A 25,113-nucleotide genomic window follows, 5' to 3' on the forward strand; every position below is an offset into this window, starting at 1 on the left:
TGGCAATCCACTCCAGGATACCTGCCTGGAGAATCCCCATGGACAGAGGGCCCTGGAGGGCTACAGTCCAGGGGGTCGCAAAGAGTCAGATACAACTGAAGTGACTTGGCACACATGCATGCAGAAAGAGAACTAGAAGAATAAAGGAAGACAGGAGGAGGAAAGGCTCTTAATATTTCCTGTTTGCCTGGAGTTCCTGTCAACATCTCCAAGGCAACAGGTCTTCATTTCAAAAGCATCACCTGGTTCCACTCACCAGCTTTTTCTAGAGATTTCCCAAACCAGCCTCATCAATCCCCTACCAGTGCGCACCTCCTCAGGAATCTCTGAGTCCCTGCTCTGCAGGACCTCTCCTCCAAACTTCTAGTTTTCAGGAACCACCACCTTTACCCTCGGCTATCTGTGTTCCTTTTCTTTTCTTTTTTTTTTTGGTTCTCTAACACCAATTTAATTTACTTCCAATATTTGCTGTTTAGTCGCTAAGTCCGGAGAAGGCAATGGCAACCCACTCCAGTGCTCTTGCCTGGAAAATCCCATGGACGGAGGAGCCTGGTGGGCTGCAGTCCATGGGGTTGCGAAGAGTCGGACATGACTGAGCGACTTCACTTTCACTTTTCACTTTCGTGCATTGGAGAAGGAAATGGCAACCCACTCCAGTGTTCTTGCCTGGAGAATCCCAGGGACGGCGGAGCCTGGTGGGCTGTCGTCTATGGGGTCGCAGAGTCGGACACGACTGAAGCGACGCAGCAGCAGCAGCAGTCGCTAAGTCGTGGCGGACTCTTTCGTGACCCTAGGACTGCAGCCCGCCACGCTCTTCTGTCCATGGGATTTGCCAGGCAAGAATACTGCAGTGGGTTGCCATTTCGTTCTGCAGGGGATCTTTCCCGACCCAGGGATCAAACCTGCGTCTCCTGCATTGTAGGCAGATTCTTTACCACTGAGCCACCAGGGAAGTCCACTCTCTATATCACACTCTGTTAAAACATGCAGTTGCGCTCTTGATGTCTGAAGTCTAACTGATACTGATACTCTTGAGAGGAATGGGAATGGAACTGGCAATCTTAAAACAAAGAATTTTTGCTGTTACTGTCTATATTATCTTTATATAATACCTACACAAGTTAAATTTAATTATATATTTTAAGTGACTTTTAAAAACTATTTTGCCATCTCCATGTTGGTCTTCAGAACATTAAAAATCATTTTCAGGGTAGAACACATCACTAGCAATTCCCAAGAGGATTTCCATTCAGAGATTAGCATCAGATAGATGGCTTAGAGTGTTGAGGAAATGAGCAACCCAACTGGATAGTTCACTCATCATAGTGTTTGCTAATGCAAGGCCATTAACACTGGCACATCAACTAAATTTGATAGTGTTCCATTAGAAGTGCTATATGAATTTCCTGCAATAAACTATTAAATAAGCATTATGCATCACATATTAAGTGCATAAGAAATATATTTCTGATTTCCTCCCCTTCGCAACTACCTACCACCAGACCCTAATCTAGGAACTGTTGAGAGGCACATAACTTCTCAAGAAAGTAGGCTTTGTTAGCTTACATATAAAAAAAAGATCTTAGCTGAGAAATCGCAAACTATCAAAGCTTACCAGGACACCAGAGCAGCAAACGCACCAGCTTAACAAGAAAGTTATTTTCTTACATCATGAAATGTCATTGCATAATCAATATAACTATAATAATAAATGACTAATACTCACCTCCACTTCCTTTTGTAAAGCAAATTCACTCCTGTCCTCTTATTGCCCCCTCTACTAGTTAATTTTATAAGCCTTTGGACTTTTCAGTTATTGTCACTGGAAAAAACTTGAAAATAATTCATACCCTTCTGTAAGAGAAAGCTTTCACAAACAAAGAACTGAGGTGAGCACTCTTCCCCTCAAGCCACAGTTTCAAAAGAAAATACTGGCATCCCAAGGAGAAAGTATTTATAATTAAGAATAAAGAAGAATCTCTGTCCATGACAAAAAGTACCTTGGGTTATTTATTCCAACACAGTGGTAGAACACTAGCAAGCCTGGTTATATGTTTGTGCTCTACTCTGCATTTTCTTTATTCTTCAACTTCCTGGAAATCAACATATTTTGTGATTGAGACAAGAAGACACATTCATCACTATGATACAATTTTTTTAATTTCACAGTCTATTTGTTGCCCTACATACTGGTCACTCAGTTGTGTCCAGCTCTTTGTGATCCCTACACTATACTACTATGAACAATTGGTTTCAAATTCAAAATTAAATTTTAATATGGTGAACAAATAACTTGCTTTCTAGAGAATTATCTGAAATATCACCACTATTACATTATTCTTTACTGATTTTTTTTGCTAAGTTCCTAGTGGATAATTCTTTCTGTAGTATTCTAAGAGGCTCACACTTAGAGTGCCTCAAATTATTACTGTACTTTAGATTTAAAACAAGAACCTAAACACCACTGAACCAAACTTTCTTCCTACCCCCAGGAATAGGATTATTAGTGAAGGATGGGTATAAATTCTATTTCTCTATGACCTATCTCCCATTACCAGGTGTTCTCCCCCAACATACACTTCTATAAGGAAGAAGAACCCACCAATACCTGGAAAATCTGCCCCCACTGTTTGCTGGTGAATCACTGAATGTTCCTTTATACAAGTAAAACAGAGCCTTAAATGATTTCTGTGACTTACAGATTCCTATTTTCATCACTGTGACGTTTAATTGAGTGATAATTATCTTAAGAGATCAAAATTCCAAAATTTAAATCTTTCACTTTGTCAAGAAGTTAGATGATTCAAACTGTATTCAATTAGTTTAAGATGGAAATATCCAGATTTAACTGTCATAACTTACGTTGACACCAAAAGTATTATGGAACATAATACATGAGGATAAATGAATTCTATATGCACAATACTTTTTCCCTCCAAACTGAAAGACTCATGAAAAAGGAATTATGCCTATATTGAGTCATCATTTTGTACTGAAACATCAAATGTCAAACTTGTAATGAAAAAATGTACTATTATATTAAAATCTGTATGTCAATTTTTGTTTCTGAAACCAACAGTGTAAAGAGAAAAGATTTAGAAAGATACGCTTGAGAGTTAACAGACATTTGGAATCAAAATAAAACAAAATGTACCAAATTTTAATACACAAAAAAATAAACATTTTATTAAAGAAAGTCTGAAAAACATGTGCACCCAAAGTGACTACGAACGCTAAATATAAAACCTTCAAAAAATGTGTACCACATGATTCAAAGTTTTAAACTTTATATATAAAAGCTATACTATAAACTACAAAGCTAAGCTATTAAAGTACTAACAATACTATTCATATGAAGAAACTTAACAATAGTAAAATATGAATACATAAGATGCTTATTTTTGGTCCTTTCAGAAAAACAAAGATTTTTTTTTTTTTAACACGGCTCCAGGCACAAAAATAGAATATAAGATGACAACTGCAACATTCTTAGTGTTTATCCTTGTAATTCTTTAAATGTCACCAGTCATAATAGCAATGAATTCCTCTTGATTTACTGTGATAAGAAAGAAAATGTAAGTCAGAAATAAAAATTTTTTTCAGAAAACACTTTTACTATTTTACACTAAGTATTTTTAAATTTTATATTATACAAAATTCTTAATAAACCAAAACATAGTATTTTGCTTTTACTTCTTTGTAGCAAGTTGACTACATCAAATTGAACTTCATGAATACGAAAATATATAAAATATAATAAACATAAATATTCTATAATATTAACTAGGAAAAGGACATAATAGTATGCAAGTTACAAAAAATCCATTATAATCATAATATTTATACACACAGTAAAATAGCTTTAAAAGCTTGATGTTTTAAATTTCTTAGATGGTTAAGCTCTCTTGATAATCTTTATTCCACTAGTTCATTTAACAAACACTTTCTGAATAAATAAGCTTAAATATATCATACATGTAAATTAGAATTATGAAGGATGAAAATAGAATTAGAAAAAATGTCAACTTGTTTTTGGAACTTTTATAGATATAAAAGCCTCTGTTTAAAAAAAAACAAAACTGAAACATAGTTAAAGAAAAAACAGTGCAAAAAAAAGCTAGAAGGAATTAAGAATGAGTTGCTCAGAACCTGAGAAAGAACAACCAACTCATGCATTCAATATTAAACATCTACAACACAGTATGACAGACAGTAGAACAGAATACAAAATCTATAATACAAAACTCAAAATACTTTCAATGATTTTATAAACTGCAGTACTGATCTTTAACCTTTGCAGTTAAAGGAATATGCTTCAGTATCTTATGACAGCTATGACCCCTTTCCCTCTCTAGTTATAAAACATAATCAAAATATATTAAAATTTTGAATAATTTCATCAATATGCACCTTCATTTAAGAACTCCTAATTTAGAAAAATCTAGAATCAGGCATCTAGACCAAAACAGCAAACAAGAATATATTTTTAAGGAAAACAACATAAGAAAACTGGCCTTAGTATGATTTGACTACCATCATTTTAACAGCATAACAGAGCCGTAATTAAAATATTCAAAATCTGAAAAGCACTTAGGTTTTCTTATTTAAAAATCTCAAACTTTTTCTCTCAATTTGTAAAAATCTCAATACTCAAATTTCAAATCAAGCATCATATAGTTCTAAAACAAAACACTGGAGCATTTCAAAAGTATTTTAAACTATTCCATAATTTCATATCTAAAAACAAAATGTTTAAGTCCAAAAAAGTGAACTTAAAAGCTGGCTCAGACAGTAAAGAATCCGTCTACAATGCAGGAGACCTAGGTTCCATCCCCGAGTTGGGAAGATCCCCTGGAAAAGGACATGGCAACCCACTCTAGTATTCTTGCCTGTTGAATTCCATGGACAGAGGAACCTGGCAGGCTACCGTCCATGGGGTCACAAAGAATCGGACACAACTGAGCAACTTCACTTCACTTCACATACTGAGCAACTTCATTTCACTTCACTTTGTTATCAGTGAGACTTTCAGACAATTAGGAAGATCGGTGATGCCTTCATACTTTTGGTTTCATAAGCTTCTCTATCAATCCTATCTTATATCAAGTTCCTTTAATAATTCTAACACAATGCCTACCTTAAAATAAGCATTTGATAAAGTATATACTGAATCAAACAAATATGCCACTTCATTTTTTTGTACACTACCTTTTCAAACAAAATTTTCATCAGTCATTTTAAAGGGTAAATCTTATTACATGTTATTAAAATTTTAAAATTAAGTAGATTAATTACCTTAGAGACTATCTGGCTTCAGAGGGGAAATAACAAATTTTAACATCTGAAGTGCCAGTTGAACATTTTACTAACACATTGTTTTCTATAATAATATGTAATTTTAAAAACGCTATAAACATATAAAACTAATATTTTACTTTATAGCATAAGAGGTAATACAGTATTATGGTTAAAAGCATATTCTTTGTCACTATGGAGATCCGAGTTTAAATCTGACTATGCTGTGTTGTGATAACCTTGAACACGTTATTAAACTCTCAGAGCTTTAGTTTCCCCATCTATATATTCATCTATCCTAAGCCTAAATAGGTAAAACAATGTATTTACTTCACAAAAGCTATTATGAAACTTAAGTGACATAATCTACAAGGTAACATTATAAGAACAAAATATAAAATATATTAAGTACTAAATAAATGTTACAGGGATTCCTTGGTGGCTCAGATGGTAAAGAGTCTGCCTGCAATGTGGGAGACCCAGGTTTGATCTCTGGGTTGGGAAGATTCCCTGGAGAAGAAAATGGCAACCCACTCCAGTATTCTTGCCTGGAAACATCCCATTGACGGAGGAGCCTGGCAGGCTACAGTCCATAAGGTCGCAAAGAGTCAGACATGACTGACCAACTTCACTTCATTTCAATTGTTAACATTCATAATTATTTAGAAGATGGTCCACTTGGGGTTTTTTAATGTTGCTACCATTTTTCAAAAAGATTTATTGTGTTTTAGTTTATATATCTTGGGAGGGAGTCTTTCTATATCACTGCTGCTGCTGCTGCGTCGCTTCAGTCGTGTCCGACTCTGCGACCCCATAGACGGCAGCCCACCAGGCTCTGCCGTCCCTGGGATTCTCCAGGCAAGAACACTGGAGTGGGTTGCCATTTCCTTCTCCAACGCGTGAAAGTGAAAAGGAAAAGTGAAGTCGCTCAGTCATGTCCGACTCTTAGTGACCCCATGGACCGCAGCCTACCAGGCTCCTCTGCCCATGGGACTTTCCAGGCAAGAGGACTGGAGTGGGGTGCCATTGCCTTCTCCGTTCTATATCACTACCACAGCTTTATTTAGAAAAGCAATCCTGTACCTAGTATAGGTAAAAGAAACTGTTTATAACTCTGGTCTTTTGACACATTAAGTAGGGAGTATGAAATAGACATATCAAGATTCTCTCTACCACTGAAGAGAGTACTTTACATAAAGGAACTCATTTAAAGCTAACTTAGAGTAATAATCAACAGCTTGGGAAGACACAAAACATTTTTTAACCATGAAGGCAACGGATTATAAATCCAAATATTAGAGTTAGAGCTTAAGAAGTCATTTTAATTTTCTCAAGTTTCAATCATCTCTGTTTTAAAATATAATTAATTATGTTGATCCTTTCAAAGAGCTAGGACTAAAAATAGAAAAGTTGTATACATGCATGCTAAGTCACTCCAGTAGTGTCCAACTCTTTGCAACCCTATAGACTACAGCCCAGGCTTCTCTGACCATGGGATTCTCCAGGCAAGAATACTGAAGTTAGTTGCCATCCCCTCCTCCAGAGGATCTTCCCAACCCAAGGATCAAACCCAAGCCTCCTGCATTGCAGGCAGATTCTTTACCACTTAGCTACCCAGAAAGCCCCAGAAAAGTTGTATAATGCTCAATAATAGTCACATAAATATAATGGTAAAGCATAATAATGCACAATTCTAACAGACAATCTACAAACCTGAGTTGATAACCAGTTACTACTGTCTTACCTCCTTCTTGAAGCATGCCAGTATTTCCAAGATTATAGAAATATATGTATATACATATAAATATATATATTCATGTAAAAATGAATAGTTGGTACTATAGCAACATATATCTACTGTAACACACACTCTTGCTTACTACTTAAGTCAACAAACATGACAGTACTCATCACGTTCAAGAAAACGCAGGAGAATATAAACATGGAAAAAAAAGAAGGAAAGCAAGTTTACATTTAATGTTAGGCACGTTCAGTTATCATAATCAATATGATTATCATTTCATAATCATAACCACCTTGAAAGGTATTAAAGTTGCATTTTTATAAATAGGAAAACTGAGACTCAGAAAATGTTAAAAACCTGCACAAAATTACAGAGCTACTAAGTAAGTGGTAGAGACTGAATTCAAATCCAAGCCTGTATGATTCCACAGCCTCAGGCTTTTCGCACTGTATGATTCCATACTGCTCTTTAGTGGCTCACAATATAATTGGAAAGACACACATAGATATATAACTAACAGAAGGCAATGTATAAAAGGTCAAAAAAGACTGTTTCTCTAAACGGGCCCTCAATGGAAATTTCATCATTTACAAAATAGAGATCAATGAGGGAGGCTCTGAGGAGTTTAAGATGAACCTGAGATAACGACTAACATTTTAGCAGACAGAAACTGGCAATTAGATTAAAGAACAGCATGATGAAAGGCACAGCATAAAAGGACAGGATGGAGTAAATTCTGTCAAAGTATGTATACTATATAAGAGGTGAGGGTTAGAGTAAAAAGAGAAGAATACAGTGGGAAATAAAACGAGATAGCTGTTATAGGACAGATCTCATAAAAGGCTTTGGACTTTATTCCATAGGCACTAAAGAATCATAAGTGAATATGAAAATGACATCACCAAACTTGCATTTTAGGAAAAGAATGATATTAGAATAAATTAGGATGAAAACAGAGGCTTAGAGGCATAGAGGAGGCAATTAGGAGGCTACAAGAGACTCTAAGTCAGCGAGAGAAGGGACAACATCAGCCTCTTATTGGGCAGCACCAGTCAGCACACAGAACTGTGTACCAGCAGGCATTCAAGGAAATAATAAACGAAGCTATGATATTATAAAATTCCAACAAAGAAATCAGGGCCTGAATTAGGACAGCAGCAGTAAATAAAGCAATAAAACTTCAAAATATCTGAAGGGTAGACTCAAACTTAGACATGCATAAAGGTTGAGGAAGAAAGCATTAAAGGCTGAGATTTACTGAGTGGCTGAAATTTTGGAGATACTTCACCGTCAAAGAAAAACACTTTCTTGAAGTGTGGAACCTCATATTATAACCTGTACAGTTGGTTTTAAAGGTCTGCTTCATTCCAAGCCAAGTATATGTAATACTTATGCAAAAAAGCCCATTACAGGATGAACAGTGTATTTATTTACACTAAATAAAGGGACAGTTTGCAAAGGGTGTTGAAAATCATTTGGTTTAAAAAAAATTACTTATGTGTACAAGTAGGAATATTTGGAATATATGTTTTACTCAAAACTTACTTTCTCCATCACCATCTTTATCAAATTCTTCTATCATAGCCCGAAGTTCTTCATCACTCATGTTTTCACCCAATTCTCTGGCAACACGTCGCAAATTCCTCAAGCTTATTTTACCAGAATCATCATCATCAAATAGTTTAAATGCCTTCAGTATTTCTTCATGTGGATCTCTTTCCAATATCCAGTCTGTCACTATAGTTAAGAAGAGATGAAAAGTAAACCTTCACAGTCACAAAGGCATTCATTTGTAAAATCAACTAATTATTAGAAGAGAATTAAAGCTGTCAAATTGTCAACAATTAGTTTGGCAATAAAAATGCCAAACCAAAGTACAAAATCCCTGAGATAAACCTAAAATCAGAAAAGCCAAATCCATATTCTAGAATTTAACCTTCACATTATCAATAATTTATCCTATCATATGGCTTCCCAAGTGGCTCAATAGTAAAGGATCTGCCTGACAAGCAGAAAATATAGGTTTGAAGCCTGGGCCAGGAAGATCCCCAGTGAAGGAAATGGCAACCCACTCCAGTATTCTTGCCTGGGAGATCCCTTAGACAAAGGAGCCTGGCGCATTACAGTCCACGGGGTCACAAAAGAGTCAAACACAACTTGTGACTAAACAACAATATTCTATTATAAGAGTAAGCATAATTATATTACACAGAAGCAATTTTTGAAAACTATATTTATACCATATTTATTCAAGGTCTACTATTAAGAACTGTACTAGGTTCCACTGACATCAAGCACACAAGTCCAGGAGTTCTTAACCTAGTTGCAGAGATGACATACCAACAAAACAATCAAAACCAACTAAAACTTGTTTGCTGGCTAAACTTAACGGTAATACTCATTGTTCTCCGAATTTAACACAACTTAAAAACAAACAAATTTCCCTAACAAATTTACAAAATTAACTGCCATCATTGATAAAGACACAATCTCAGACAGTATATGAAAAATCTGCTGGTATCTTCGTAACTTAGAAGAACCCCCTGGTTTCTCAAAAGAAGTTACTAAAAGGATAGAATCTGATTGCAGTAAGAATAAAAAAGTCTGGAAAGGAGATCTCTCTAAAGTCAAATCCATTCTGTTCAGCAGGAGAATAACTATCAGACAGCTAAATTAAAATTAAATGTGGGCAATTTCAGGCCTCAACAGTAACAATTACTTAACATACTAAATTTAATAATATATAATGAGTAAGCTTGATATTTTCATAAAACCACAGTCTTTAATCAATAGCCACAATAACAAAACTTTTTAAATCTGTGGTATAAAATTTTTTAAGTTATTAGATAAAATTCTGAAAGTATCAAAGTAAAAATCTTTGAAGTAATTCTACATGTTAATCTACCACTACAACAAGAGGTATTTATGGCTTTCACTGTGCCATTAAAAATAACTCCATCCTGTGAGGTTTACAGAATCATTAAAAATTTGCAAAGGCTTACAGATGGAAAACACTGGAATATTTAATGCACCCAAAAGAAAAATACAATTCAAGTCCCCCACAAACTGTTGCTGTGCTGCTGTCTGCATGATATCTGGTTGGAATGAGCTTTAGAATAAGCACCTATTCAAGTTAATGTTAAATCATCTACACATATATTAAATAATTTTCTTTTTTTGAGTTTTTCCTCTACAATAATTTTCTTTTATCCATTAATTTTATACAAAAGTCTTCCAAGTAACTAATTGAAGTATATTACTATAAGTATGCAAATCATCAAAGCTTATAAATATTCAGTTAAAAAGGAGTTGGCATATATACAGCCATAACACCAAAATAAAATACCACACTTAACTTTATGGCTCATACTCAACTTATTTTGAATTTAGTCCCAACAAAAAAGCAGGACAAGGAAAAAAAAAGTGTTAAGAAATTTTCTTCACCAATTAAATAATTTACATGACAGGTGAACCAAAAAAGCAGCTTGCTTAAAATATTAATGTACTTAAAGAAGCAACAGGGTGATCTGGGGAACAGATGGGGTTCCAAGATGTATAAATTTCTATCCCAATGGTGCTTTAATTGTGTTAGTTACTTCAGACTTGTGTGTCTATATAATCTTTTATCAATACTTTGCCTTAGAATGCAACTTTTCTTTGGAAGTATAAATACCCATCATTCTGGACAGCTAAATCATTTTAACTTTATGATGACTCTCCTCCATGCCTTCATGTTCTATTCTTGTTCTACAAAGTAGAATTGTAACATTTTTTTTCAATGAAAATAAATCAACAGAAAGGCAGTAAAGGTGGGTTCAATCTATTTCACAAATTTCTGTCCATGTAACTCTATTTTCAAATGACTTAATTATACTATCAGAAATGTACTCACTCAAGACAGTTAGACCTTATACATTCTAACAATCACTTAAGGGTCCTTCACCCGTGTCTGCCAAAGTCTATGAGTGTGAACTGACCAGATCCCGCCAAGTCAACACTCCGAGCCTGTCTAGATGGCCCCAACCCCAGCTTTCTATCCTTCAAAAGCACTAAGAACAATGTTGCTGCATCAGTTTTTACTATAGCCAATCACCTTTCATGCCTAGAACATGGATCATACCCAAAGCGCCCTTAGCCCCAATAATCACAAAGTCCAAATCTATAAGAAGAACGGGGGCCAGTGGGTGAAAGTTCAGGAACTCAAGGAGCACAATGGACACATCACAGGTTCCGACTGGGCTCCCAAGAGTGACCGCACCATCACTTGCGGGGCCCACCGCAATGCCTATGTCTGGAGTCAGAAAGATGGTGTCACCCTGGTGATCCTGAGAATTAACCATGCACCCCCTTTCATCAAGTGAGAACAGACTTGCCATGGGCAGCAGGGCATGACTCATCTCTGGTACTTTGAGTCTGAAAATGACTGATGGGTGAGCAAGCACATTAAAAAGCCCATCCGCTCCACGGCCCTCAGCTTGGATTGGCATCCCAACAACGTCTTGCTGGCAGTGGGATCCTGTGACTTCAAATGATGAGTGCTTTCTACCTACAGTAAAGAAGTAGATGAGAAGCCAGCCAGTACGCCCTGGGGCGGCAAAATGCCTTTCAGTCAGCTGATGTCACAGTATGGAGGCAGGGCGCATGGGGTCAGCTTCCTGGCCAGTGGCAGCCACCTGGCCTGGGTCAGCCACAACAGCACCATGTCCACTGCTGACACCTCAAAAAGCGTGCAGGTCTCAACTCTGAAGATGGAGTTCCTGCCCCTCCTGAGTGTGTCGTTTGTCTCAGAGAACAGCATCGTGGCTGCTGGCCATGACTGCTGCCCCATGCTCGTTAACTAGAACAATCGCAGCTGCTTGACCTTCATCAGCAAGCTGGACATCCCCAAACAGAGCATCCAATGCAACATGGACAAGCGGGCCAGGACCGAGGACCACAACATGGCCCTGGAGACGCTGCACCAGAAGTCAAGTCTGGTGCATCAGAAGTCAAGTCAAGAAGCATCACTCAAGTCTCTATTTATGAGGTGGACAACCAAGATTGTTGCAAATTTTGCACTAACGGTGTCGACAGAGCCATGACCATTTGGGATTTCAAGACCTTAGAAACTTCCAGCCAGGGCCTTCGGATAATGTGAAGATGAGCGGACCTCCAGACCCAGCATGAGGACGGACAGGCTGCGTGAGGCAGCTCCACCATTCACATGTGGAGGAGAGCCACTGTCAGGAAACACTGAAGACAAACGTGGTGCAAACCTTGTTTTGTTTTGAGTATAATTGGTGAAAGTGTTGGCTTTTTAAAAGCAGCAGAGATTGAGTTTTGTTTTATGGGTTTTTTTGTTCTGAGATTTCATTCCATTCTTGACCAAAGTTTCTCTTTGAGTAGTTTATTATGGAAAATTATCAAGACTAATTTAAAGGAAGGGGTGGGGAGGTATATAAATTGTGTGCTAAAAAAATTAAATAAAAACACTGAATGTGTTTTTAAAAATCCCTTAATACAGCAAATTAGAAAACATCACATTAAAACTTTAAACCCAAGCAGTCATATCCTAGAATACTGAGGTTACTAACTTTTTTACTCTTAACTACATCCCTTTTCTTTTCACTCTCACCACCCTCAGCACAAAAAGTCTATTACAGTTGTCTCTCAGATTCTATGGTATCCATGGGAGACTGGTTCCAGGACTCTCCTCAGATTTCAACATCCAGAAGGGATAGTATTTGCATATAATCTATGCACATACCCCTGTTATACTTTAAATCATCTCTGGACTACTTACAATATCTAATACAATGTAAATGCTATGTAAATAGTTGTAAATACAATGTGGTGAAGTGAAGTGAAAGTCGCATCCAACTCTTTGAGACCCCATGGGCTATACAGTCCATGGAATTCTCCAGGCCAGAAGACTGGAGTGGGTAGCCTTTCCCTTCTCCAGGGGATCTTTCCAACCCAGGGATGGAACCCAGGTCTCCCACACTGCAGGCGGATGCTTTACCAGCTGAGCCACAAGGGAAGCCCAAGAGTACTGGAGTGGGTAGCTTATCCCTTCTCCAACGGATCTTCCCAACCCAGGAATCGTTGCAGGATTCTTTACCAACTGAGCTATCAGGGAAGCCCAAATACAATGTAAATGCTATGCAAAAAACTGCCAAGTATTCAGCAAATTTAAGTTTAGCTCTTTAGAACTTTCTGGCATTTTTTCCCTAACATTTTCAATCCACAGTTGGTTGAATCCACAGATGTGGAACCCAGGGATAGAAGGCCAACTGTATCTTCTGTTGACAATCTCTCTTCTCTCCAACATAATCTTTAATAATCTCAACAGAGTTACCTCTCTAAAAACGTATCTCCTCTTTAAAAAACTGCTGACTAAAGGCCAAACTCTATGGCGTATAAGACTTTACCTAGCTGGCCCAATCCTAGCTTTCCTATTCTCTAGAGCAGGGGCCTGGGCTTCCCTGGTAACTCAGTTGGTAAAGAATCTGCCTGCAATGCAGGAGACCCCGGTTCAATTCCTGGGTCTATTCTGATTCAGAGTCATTTGTCCCAAAGTGGGTTTGCTCCCTGGGGTGGGAAGATCCCCTGGAGGAGGGCATGTGGGTTGCCTGGAGAATCCCCATAGACAGAGGAGCCTGGCGGGCTACAGTCCGTGGGGTCATAGAGTCAGACACGACTGAGCGACTAAGCACAGCACAGCACATAAAACATATATTCATCTGTGGTCAGTCATTATTTTAAAATAACCAAAAAATGGAGAGAAAACATAGCTCTTAACTATTCCCAAACAGTAATAAAATTTTATCTGACAGTTGATACTCTTAATAAGTGGCCTGAGGATAGCTAACGTATGTGCTGAGCCTGTGAAAAGGTTGATCTTTGAAAGTCAGGGTGAAGTTTATTCATGAACCTTTATTCTAGAAGGAACCCAGTAGTTCTGCTCTATTAAAAACATAGAAGAGATGGAGGATCAGGAAAGGTAGAGATGGCATAGGGCTCTGGCTTTAACTGCTAATAAAATCAAAATTTTAAAACCGTATCCACTTAAGATGAAATAATGTGTTTTATAAAATTATTAGAGACAATTATATAGTGCTTAAAATAACCTACAACCAGGTGGCGCTAGTGGTAAAGAATTCGCCTGCCAATGCAGGAGACCCAAGAGCCACCAGTTCAATCCCTGGACTGGGAAGATCCCCTGAAGGAGGAAATGGCACCCCACTCCGCTATTATTGCCAAGAGAAGCCCTTGGACAGAGGAGTCTAGTGGGCTACAGTACATGGGATCACAAAGAGTAAGACACAACTGAGCGTCAACATACAGGAAAAAGTAATGAGAAAAATATAAATACATGGAGTAGAATACTTTTTATGCTTCAACAATACACATATATGATATTTTTGAGCCATTAAAACAAAGACTAATTTTTCAAGTAATAACAAACACTTAATTGACTCAGCTGGTAAAGAATCTGCCTGCAATGAGGGAGACCTGGGCTCAATCCCTGGGTTGGAAAGATACCCTAGAGAAGGAAAAGGCTACCTCCTTCAGTATTCTGGCCTGGAGAATTCCATGGACTCTATAGTCCATGGCATCTCAAACAGTCAGACACAACTTAGCGACTTTCACTTTCAATTGAACTTACTATATACTAAGGCTCTTTTGTTAAACACTTCACATATTTTTAACTTATTTATTCCTAAGAACCCTATGAGATAGTACAACCATTCCCATTTTATAGCTGAAAATGAGGCAGAGAGAAGTAAAATGATCAAGTTACACAGCTAGTAGGTGGCAAAACCAGGATCTAAACCCAGGCAATCTGATTCCAAAATGTCCATGCTAAACCACTACACTGGACCAAATTTATTTGAATTATAGCTCCTTTCTAGTAGTTTCATTCCTACTGTATCCTGAACCTTGTTTCTATAAACAATCTAGTTGAAACTTTTGCTAAAATCATAAACCCAAAAGCTTCAATACTGGGGAAATGAAGATGGCACTCTTCCTCAAGTAAATTCTACAAATTAGAGAAAAAAAAGAATATGCTCTCCAAAGGGACAAGCTCCTCTCCAAATAATCATCTATTAGTTCATAAGTTGGAGATCTTCTCTGTGGTGCTTTTTTTGTCTTCTAGATTTTTTCCTTTAATTTCCCTCTTCCTTGCTTTGGGTTCAAATTTTCAGATTTGACAAAAATTACTAATGATACAAATCTATTTTTTCCACATGTACTAACTGCTACTCCTTTTCTTTCTCATATTATTTCTTGTTGAATACTTAAAGGTTTTTTTTGTGTATGTCTGTGTGTAGCTGAATTTTCCTAGATTCTTGGAATATCAAAAACTAACTAAATAATATGCTTAGGGGATTTCCCTGGTGGTCTTGTGGTTAAGAATCTTCCTTGAAATGCCGGGGACATGCGTTCAATCCAGGAACTAAGATCCCATAGGCTACAGAGCATAAAGCCCACACACTGCCAACTACTAAGCCCAAGTGACACAATAAGAGTGTCTGTGTACTACAATGAAAAATCCAATATGCCACAACTAAGATCCAACACAACCAAATAAACAAATTAAATATTTTTTAAAATGAACAAAGGATTTGAATAGACATTAAAAAAAAATAATAATATGCTTAGATTATGACCCAGCTGGTTGTCTGCTCCCAGTCTGGCAACTGCCACCCTTACTACAATCTTCTCCCCACCAGTAACTTTAAAGAGATGACTTTATTCATTGACATCAAGGTCATCTACAGTATGCAGCCCCTCATATGCTTTGTCAACTTGAAGGCATGTACTTCATAAATGACTAAAGATACCATATCTTTAGATAGGGTAGATTGGTAGATACTGCTACCAATTTCCTCTTCTCCCACTTTGCCAACGAAAATCACTTACTTGGATGATTTTTGGGAAATATTTTCCAAACAAAAATACACCAAACCTTATCTTTTCCTCTAAGAAAATCATTTCTCAACCACTCTTAGTTTTATCACATAATATAGATACACATTATGTAGAAAGACATCATCTCATAACAAGCAACACAACAGTTGCTTGGTTAAAATCTTCAGAACAAAACAAAAAACAAAATGATAAATCCATTTACAGTGAAGCTACAAATCTTTTCTTTGAAAATTAGCAAAAAAAGAAACAGCACCCAAAAAAACCCAAAAATAAGATATACATTATACAGCAATGTCCAATGACAAAATTCCACCACCCAAAGAATTTTAAAAATACTGACAGTCTCCAGATAATTTCCTAACAACTGCTGATTACAAAGACTTCTGTAAAACAGTCTTTACAAAACTGTTAAAATACACACCAACTTCATTGAAATCCTCAAAGGTTATTTTCCCAGTGGCTTCTCTGTCATAATCTTTAAGAATCTTCAGTACATCAGCTTTTTTTACGTCAAACCCCAAGGCTCTCATTGCCACCTTTCGGATTAAAAGGGAAAAGCAAATTATAAAAAAATTTTTACAAAATAAGTGAATTCCAATTCTTAAGTTCTTAAAACTTAAAAGATGACAACATATCAATAAAGCATATTTTCACATGTTTTATGTTTCTAAAATAACAGTGATAGTTTTTCCTTCATTACTAAAATTAAATGGCATTTTTTTTATTTTTATGTATCCCTTTTTCAATATGACAAACTAATCAATGAGTGTTTATAGAATATATTGTACAATGTACTGACTTTACTGCACAGATAATTTTAACAAGTTATTTTTTCTCAAAGGATTAACAATCAAATTTTAAAAAGACATAGCATAAATACTCAAAAGTTATACAATAGAAGAGATTAAAAAATTAAAATAAGAATTACTCAACATGATTAGTTATCAAGTTATCAACTACTTACTAGTTATCAAGTAAGTAGTCAAGATCCTGAGCTTAGAGAAAGAAAAGATCTAGTTAATAGTAACAAAGAAGAAGAGATGTTATTATTTAAAGAAGTCTTACTTGAAGAGATCCAAGTTGGATGAAGTAGAGTAGAAGGGCATTTAGAAAAGAATGACTAGTACTAAAACACACAAAGAAATATACAATAGGCTTGAACACAGTGAACAGAGCACTTCACCTTACCAGAATGGGGAAAGATCAGGTGGAAAAAGAGCAGTTAGCAAATGAGAAAAAATAGGTGGTAGTAAAAGTGTGGAAGGCTTTCAATGCAAATGAAAAAAATCTGAACTCTATCTAGTGTACAATGAGGAGCCACTAAGGGTTCATGAGCAATGAATAACATAATGAAAGAATTTTAGAAAGATGAATCTAATAACAGTGTACAGGAAATGGAGAAGCCATGTAGAAGTTCCAGATATAACAGAAGATCGCAAACCAAGATAATAAGAATGATCACAAATAGAAGAGACATTATAAAGGAAGTGAAGTGAAAGTCGCTCAGTCGTGTCCAACTCTTTTCGACCCCATGGACTATATAGTCCATGGCATTCTCTAGGTCAGAATACTGGAGTGAGTAGCCTTTCCCTTCTCCAGGGGATCTTCCCAACCCAGGGATCAAACCCAGGTCTCTATCATTGCAGGCAGACTCTTTACCAGCTGAGCTACAAGGGAAGCCCATTATAAAGGAATAACTGATCAAAGCTGGGTAACTAAAACAGAGGGAAAAATAAGCTAAAGAGCCATAAGGATACTACCTTGCTCATTGTGCTGAGTTTAAGATCCAAACTATCTTAAACACCGATTTCCCCTTGATTCTTTATAAAAAATTCTAAAACTTAAAACTGATATTTTTCCCCATTAGCACTGCATCAACATCAGACACCACTCACGTCATCTGAATAAGAGAAAATAGGTTGAGACTGTTACTAACATGTTTAAATTAAAAAACAAATAACACTCCCTCAATCTGAGAAATGAATGAGTCTTAAAAAAAGTAAAAAAACACACAATGGGAAGAATATTGTTAGAACTGTTTAAATCCTACAGTTTCAAATATTTTAATTATGTGAATGAAAAATAAGCCCCTCTACAGGAATATATTTTTACATTTAAAATATTACTCATTTTACCATGTGAAAAGGAGTTTCCAAAAAGATACAAGTACTACTCAACTTTATTATAGCCCTTAACAGTGAATGTTTAAAATGGTTTACATTTCCAAAACCAGTTCAATTAAAATATTTAGAAATACATTTTTAATCAGCGGATAAAAATGCAAAACATTTTAATAGAAAAGATATATTTTAAGTGTATTACCTTTAATTCGTGATAATCTATTGCTTCATCTTTGTCTGTGTCAAATAGTTCAAAAGCATCTTTAATTTCTTGTTTCTGTTCTTCAGAGAGTTCTCTTCTTTTTTTCCTCTTTGTTTTGTCTACTACAAGCTCATTTCTATGAAATAATAAGAAAAAAGTCTACTTAGTCCACTTTAATCCTATTGTCATATGCTTCTAAATGATAAAATTCCAAAAAACTCAACAAAAAAATTAGCCAATGAATAATGTTTTAAATATCTAAAAAGTATTTTGTAAAAACATAAAGAAATTTCCTTACATGAGTCAAAGCCCTGCTCATTCCATTGTCTAAGCTGCTTTAAATTTGTACCTCCCTAAAACTGAAAAGTTTTACAGTTTTAGAGATTATTAAAAGAAATGAGGACCTAGCTTTTCCTTCTTCCTAGCTTTTATTTATTCCCAGTAATATTACTGTGGAAGAAACAAGAACTGTGAATAAGAAACAGTTCTGTCAGAAACCCCCACAAAAAACAAAGCACCCATACTTATTCTCATCATTCTACAATACAGACTGTTTAAAAAAAAGAATTCAATTCACAATTGTTGATTTCTATATATTAGGTTTACTTTTATAGTGCTTAGAATTATCAAAATTATTGCAAAAAAATTTAATTCATAAATTAATTTACAAACTATTTTGGCACTGTTTAGACTGTTCAGTATTTTTAGACTACACATTTTAAACTGTTTGGCACTTTTTTTGTAATTTCTCCCATTGATATCAACAAATCAGCCAAAATAATGAACGTAAGCATACCACAAATATCAAATATGAAAAAAAGTACTTAATACTTGTGGTATTTTATTTATACATACGGTGAAGAGTCAACTGTCTTGTAAATCTCAGCATATACATCTAGGCACTTTCTCACAAACTCTGAAAAAACTTAAAGTAAAAAAAGTAATTTACTCTAAAAACTAGAAATGTCTTCTTAAGAGGTGCCAATATAAGCGTTCCAAATTTTCAAATGGGGCTACAACACTTGTACAAGTTTTGAAACAAGAATTCTATAAACTTTAAAAATGTAAAAACCAGTTGACTTTTCTTTTATTCTCTGAAATCTATTCTAAAAAGGCAAGAGATGGCTAGAAAATGACCAAATGAGGTTATGATAAAGCTCTTTCTTTCACAAGAGACCTGGATTCACACAAGCTTGGAAACTCCGGGGGTTATTCTCTTCCCAAGATTCTGACCGGACAAAAGTTCACAACCCACCGACAGTAGACCTCATTCAAGGATACCACGATTATCCCTCTTCAGAACTCGCTTCCTTTTTACTGAAGCGCAACTACATAAACACTTTTAAGGTAAAACTTCTAGCTGAGGTTAGGAGAGGGAGCAAAAAACAGTGGGTTAGAGGTTGGAAATGAATGAAAGGTAAAATGAGAAAATTTAGGAAATCTAAGAGATTACCAATTAAAATCACTAAAGGGGGCCTCTCATTATACCCTTTTGCAGGGCCCCTGAAGACAGAGGAGAGGTTTTGCGTTATTTCCAAAATTTATGGGTAAATATGTTAGCAGCGGGCTTCCCAGGTGGCTCAGTGGGTAAAGAACATGCCTGCAATGCAAGAGAAAATCTCCTGGAGGAGTGCAGGGCAACCCTCTCCAGTACTCCTGCCTGGAGAAACCCACACCCAGAGGAGCCTGGCGGGCTACAGGCCATAGGGTCGCAAAGAGTCTGACACGACTGAAACGACTGAGCCGACTGAGCACGCACGTTAGCAGGAGGTCTGCTGAGGTGGGAGCCATGGACCAGGCACTGAACCAAGTGATGCTCCAAGGCCTGGTTTCCCGGTTTCTCGCACAAACACCGCGCACTGAAACCTCGCGATATTTCCCTGCCTCCTCAAGACTACCACAGCCCGGCTTTTTGGCGGTCTAAAGCCAGTGCCCTGACAGAAATGACCACCTCAGCTAAAGTGCGGAGCTCAACAGGGCCCCCAATGGGAGGGGCTCTGGGCCCGGGAAAGTTGACCAAGCATCCCGTCCCTCGTCCCAAACTGCATTCCCTTCCTCGCTTCGGCCCCCAGCTGCTTCCCTTCCACACACAACCGCCCTGGGGCCCGCTGCGAGGTGTGGAGTGCATTTGCCGCCTCCTCATTACCGACCTCAGAGCTAAACTCATTTTCTCTTCGGACTGAGACGTTCCTCTCGAGAACGATTTTAACCCCCTACCCAAAGCAGCAAGACTTCACAAGCCGTTCGACAGACGCCAACGACCCTCAGCGGTCTCAAAAACCTCCCACAAAGCAACACACTTCTGAGCTGGATTGGTTGAAATCGCTAACGTCCTGCCCATTGAGGCGAAAGCGTCACTTGTCCTCTGCTCTCATTGGGCATATTTCACGTCAATCAAATAGATCTTCCGCATCCCCTGCTACGCCTCTCGCCCTTTAGATTGGCCTGTTGCTTTCCGCCCCCCACCCCCCCTCCACCCCAATCCTTTGCTGAGTGTTCGCTGGACTCAGGTGGGAGGTGGCTGAGCTATGCCTCTGACCAGAAAGCCTGTGGCGTGTGGCCCAGTGTCCGGAGACCCGGCGGAAAGGAAAGAGATGAGATATGCCGCAGGCTCTCCTCCGGCTAGAAGGAGGGAGCGGCTTTCGAACGGTGTCTGCGAAACTTGACTCTACTGTATTGTACATTTTTGGATGGTTTGAGTACATGGGGAGTTTGTTTCAAACGCAGATTTAAATATCACTCATTCTAATTTCTAGTAGGTGTGAATCTGCATTTTTTTTAATACAAACTTCAAATGATTCTGAAGCAGATACTGCGGATTATATTTCGATAATCACTGGGTTGGATTATTAGGCTATTTACGGTTGAAGCTGTGCCTGAAGGGCCATTTGCTCCCCTATTCCTCCTTTGAACGGGTTTGTTCGTTTTTGTCCTTTATTTTCGAGTGCTATAAGCTGCTTAAACTCATGTTATCTTCACTACGAAGAGAAGTCTCTTAAAGCTCACTTGGACATTTAATATCTTTACCTGTTCATCTCTCCTACTAATCTTAAAAGGCTTATATCCTTCATTTAACACTATTCCTAGTGCCTAAAACAATGTCTGATGCGTTGTAAGTGTCTGATGCCTCTGCTCAATAAATATTTGTTGAATTGAATGGAATCTTATTGTGAAAAATCACAAGGTACTGAGCTAAGCGGCAAATCTCAAAAAGGAATGAAATAGCGGGACAGTAGATGTCCAGTAAGGGAAGAGGGAAGGTATTAATATATAAAACTGTGGTATAAATATAAAAAGATACATGTACACATTTAGAGAAGGGAGAGAACACAGAAGGTATAAGAAAGACTTCTTGAAGGAGATGGCATGTATGTTAAGCCTAGAAGGATGATCTAAATTTGGTTAAGTAAAGATGGTAAAAACATCTACTTCTGCTTTATTGACTATGCCAAAGCTTTTGACGGTGTGGATCACAACAAACCGGAAAATTCTGAAAGAGATGGGAACACCAGACCACCTGACCTGCCGCCTGAGAAATCTGTATGCAGGTCAAGAAGCAGCAGTTAGAACTGGACCTGAAACAACAGACTGGTTCCAAATCAGGAAAGGAGTACGTCAAGGCTGTATACTGTCACCTGACTTATTATATGCAGAGTACATCATGAGAAATGCTGGGCTGGATGAAACACAAGTTGGAATCAAGATTGCCGGGAGAAATATCAATAACCTCAGATATGCAGATGACACCACCCTTATGGCAGAAAGTGAAGAACTTAAGAGCCTCTTGAGGAAAGTGAAAGAGGAGAGTGAAAAAGTTGTCTTAAAGCTCAATATTCAGAAAACTAGGATCATGGCATCTGGTCCCATCACTTCGTGGCAAATAGATGGGGGAACAATGGAAACACTGAGAGACTTTATTTTAGGGGTCTCCAAAATCACTGCAGATGGTGACTGCAGCCATGAAATTGAAAGACGCTTGCTCCTTGGAAGAAAGGTTATGACCAACCTAGACAGCATATTAAAAAGCAGAGACATTACTTTGCCAACAAAAGTCTGTCTAGTCAAAGCTATGGTTTTTTCAGTAGTCATGTATGGATCTGAGAGTTGGACTATAAAGAAAGCTGAGGGCAGAAGAATTGATGCTTTTGAACTGTGGTATTGGAGAAGACTCTTGAGAGTCCCTTGGACTTCAAGGAGATCCACCCAATCCACCCTAAAGGAAATCAATCCTGAATATTCATTGGAAGGACTGATGCTGAAGCTGAAACTCCAATACTTTAGCCACTTGATATGAAGAACTGACTCACTGGAAAAGACCCTGATACTGGGAAAGATTGATGGCGGGAGAAGGGGATGACAGAGGATGAGCTGGTTGGATGGCATCACAGAATCAATGAACATGAGTTTGAGTAAACTCTGGGAGTTGGCGATGGACAGGGAGGCCTGGTGTGCTGCAGTCCATGGGGTCGCAAAGAGTTGAACATGACTGATTGACTGAACTGAACTGAACTGAAAGATGGTACAGTAGCTCAGACGGTAAAGCATCCACCTGTAATGCAGGAGACTTGCGTTGTATCCCTTGGTGGGGAGGATCCCTTGGAATAGGAAATGGCAACCCACTCCAGTATTCTTGCCTGGAGATTTCCATGGACAGAGGAGCCTGGCAGGCCACAGTCCATGGGTGTCACAAAAAGTCGGACACGACTGAGCGACTAACACACATGCAAAGATGGCATAATGGAGTAAAGCTAAGAATTAATAGCTACAGGATAGCCCCCCAAAAATAACAGAAGTAAAAAACTCTAAATTTTAAAGTATAAATCACCTTTGAGTCTAAAAGGACAATAAAATTGTGATTACATACTAGACCGTAATGACAATGGAAAACTATGTTAAAATTGTAAGATATAGACCAAGCTATAGAACAAAGTTACTTTAATATTAAACAAGAATAAAAATAAACCAACACTGATTTGAATATTTTAGAAATAAACAAAATTAACTAATTGAAATTAGGAAGAAGAAATTACTAAAGATAAAACAACAAAAGAAAATAGGTTTTTAGAAGAAAATTGTTAAAATAATAATTGATAGTCTCATAATCTAATAATAAACTGGTTTTTGGCAATAGCAATAAAATGGACAGAAATAGGGAATTGTAACAAGAAAGGAAATATTGCCACTAATAAAGTCAATAGTTTAAAGGGAGTTTTAAAAACTATTAAAATACTTTATACAACTTCATTCTGCCAATAAATATTAATAGTAAAATGAAATAGTCACTTTTCAGGGAAAACAAAGATAAGGACTCAAAAAAGAAAACTGAAGCTATAGACAAGACTTTAAAATTATGCAAAACTCTATCTCAAAACAAAAAGGCATCCAGCCAACTCAGATTTATGGGTGAGTTTTAAAATTCTTGAAGAGCTGATTCTTGTGCTTTAAATCCAAAGCATGATGGAGACCTTCTTAGCTTAATTTAAGAGAGCACAACCCTTAGCATCTTGGTGGTGGTGATTTAGTCGCTAAGACATGTCCAACTCTTGCAATCCCAAACTCCTCTGTCCATGGGAGTCTCCAGGCAAGAATATTGAAGTGGGTTGCCATTTCCTTCTCCACTTGGCATTTTAAAAGCATTTAAAGTCAGTGAATGCATGCTCCATGATGAGCCAGAAGTGAAATTGCTCAGTCATGTGCGACTCTGAGATTCCATGGACTGTAGCTTACCAGGCTCCTCCGTCCATGGAATTTTCCAGGCAAGAGTACTGGAGTGGGTTGCCATTTCCTTCTCCAGGGAATCAAACCCAGGTCTCACACATTGCAGGCAGACGTTTTACCCTCTGAGCAACCAGGGAAGCCCATGATGAGCCAGAGCAGAGCCAAAAGTAGATAAACTGGTTTAGGAAGATCAGTAGCATTAGTTGTTTGTTTAGTCTTCCTCCTGAAATATTAATGAAACAATCGTTGAGAAATTAATTTCTAATACTGAAGTGACTCGGAGAAGTACCATCTACAGACAAGATATTTCAAAAAGATATCTGAAATATCAAAAGAGATATGGAAACCTGTTAACAAATGACACAGATCACCAAAGTGGCATCTCAGAATTTGCAAGAGGTGTCTAATGATTCAGAGAGAGTTGATCTGCCTGGCAGAGTCCCAGAGAGACACTAGGTTTAGAGTTACAAAGTAGAGGGTGGAAATGAGAAGAAGGCTCAATAAAAATGTAAGTTTAAAAACTCTTTAGGAAACCACTCCTCTTCAGTTTCTCCAAGTTCCCCTCCTTGTTATTCTCTCTTCACCTCTATTTAGAACCCCACTCTTAAAAAGTGAATGAAAAAATAAAAAACCACTAGAAATCTGAAGAAAATCAATGGTATGAAGGATGAAATTAAGGAAACAGCTATCTAAGAAGACTGGACTTAGGAACCAAAAGAAACTCATGATAAAGTAATAATATTAAGCTTTCTAAGAGTCAAGAAAATATTGTATTGGAGAATGGGATACTTTGAAAAAGGAAAGCATCCTGACAGTAAGAAAAGACTTAAAAATGATTACAGAAATTAACATTTTAATACATTAGTGAGATGATTTAATTGAGGAAATATTTCAGAACATAGAGCATTCAGACAAAAACATGAAAAAATTGAAAGGAAAAAAAAAATGTGGAGGATTAATTCAGTAGGTCCATCATATGACAAATAAGAATTCCAGAAAGAGACAGTAACAACTGGAGAAGAGGCAGAAAACTATCAAAGTAATAATTAACTGAAGAAAAATTTCAAGGAAATGAAGAGTAGCACAGGTCTTCAGATTGATAGACATTCCTAGTGCGG

The 25,113-nt window shown here is 37.2% G+C and overlaps 1 protein-coding gene and 1 pseudogene across 1 annotated transcript; one reads left to right on the forward strand and one right to left on the reverse strand.

Moving 5' to 3' along the window:
* Nucleotides 1-3,158: 3,158 nt before the first annotated feature.
* CETN3 (centrin 3) lies at nucleotides 3,159-20,585 on the reverse strand. The gene is made up of 5 exons (XM_043913578.1): nucleotides 20,428-20,585; nucleotides 18,278-18,413; nucleotides 16,377-16,491; nucleotides 8,585-8,776; nucleotides 3,159-3,556 (listed from the first exon to the last, which is right to left on the reverse strand). The coding sequence occupies exons 1-5, from the start codon at nucleotides 20,442-20,444 to the stop codon at nucleotides 3,513-3,515; spliced, it is 504 nt and encodes a 167-aa protein (XP_043769513.1). The 5' UTR covers nucleotides 20,445-20,585; the 3' UTR covers nucleotides 3,159-3,512.
* LOC122700599 lies at nucleotides 11,044-12,176 on the forward strand (annotated as a pseudogene).
* Nucleotides 20,586-25,113: the final 4,528 nt, after the last annotated feature.

Source organism: Cervus elaphus, chromosome 9, assembly GCF_910594005.1.
Source record: "Cervus elaphus chromosome 9, mCerEla1.1, whole genome shotgun sequence".
NCBI lineage: Eukaryota > Metazoa > Chordata > Mammalia > Artiodactyla > Cervidae > Cervus > Cervus elaphus.

What these genes read in the sequence shown, in the direction of transcription:
- CETN3 (XM_043913578.1), bottom strand. An exon ending in TAGATTATCACGAATTAAAG is followed by an intron (nt 16,492 to 18,277) that starts GTAATACACTTA and finishes TTAATCCGAAAG; the next exon opens with GTGGCAATGAGAGCCTTGGG. An exon ending in TGAGGATTTCAATGAAGTTG is followed by an intron (nt 8,777 to 16,376) that starts GTGTGTATTTTA and finishes TCTTAACTATAG; the next exon opens with TGACAGACTGGATATTGGAA.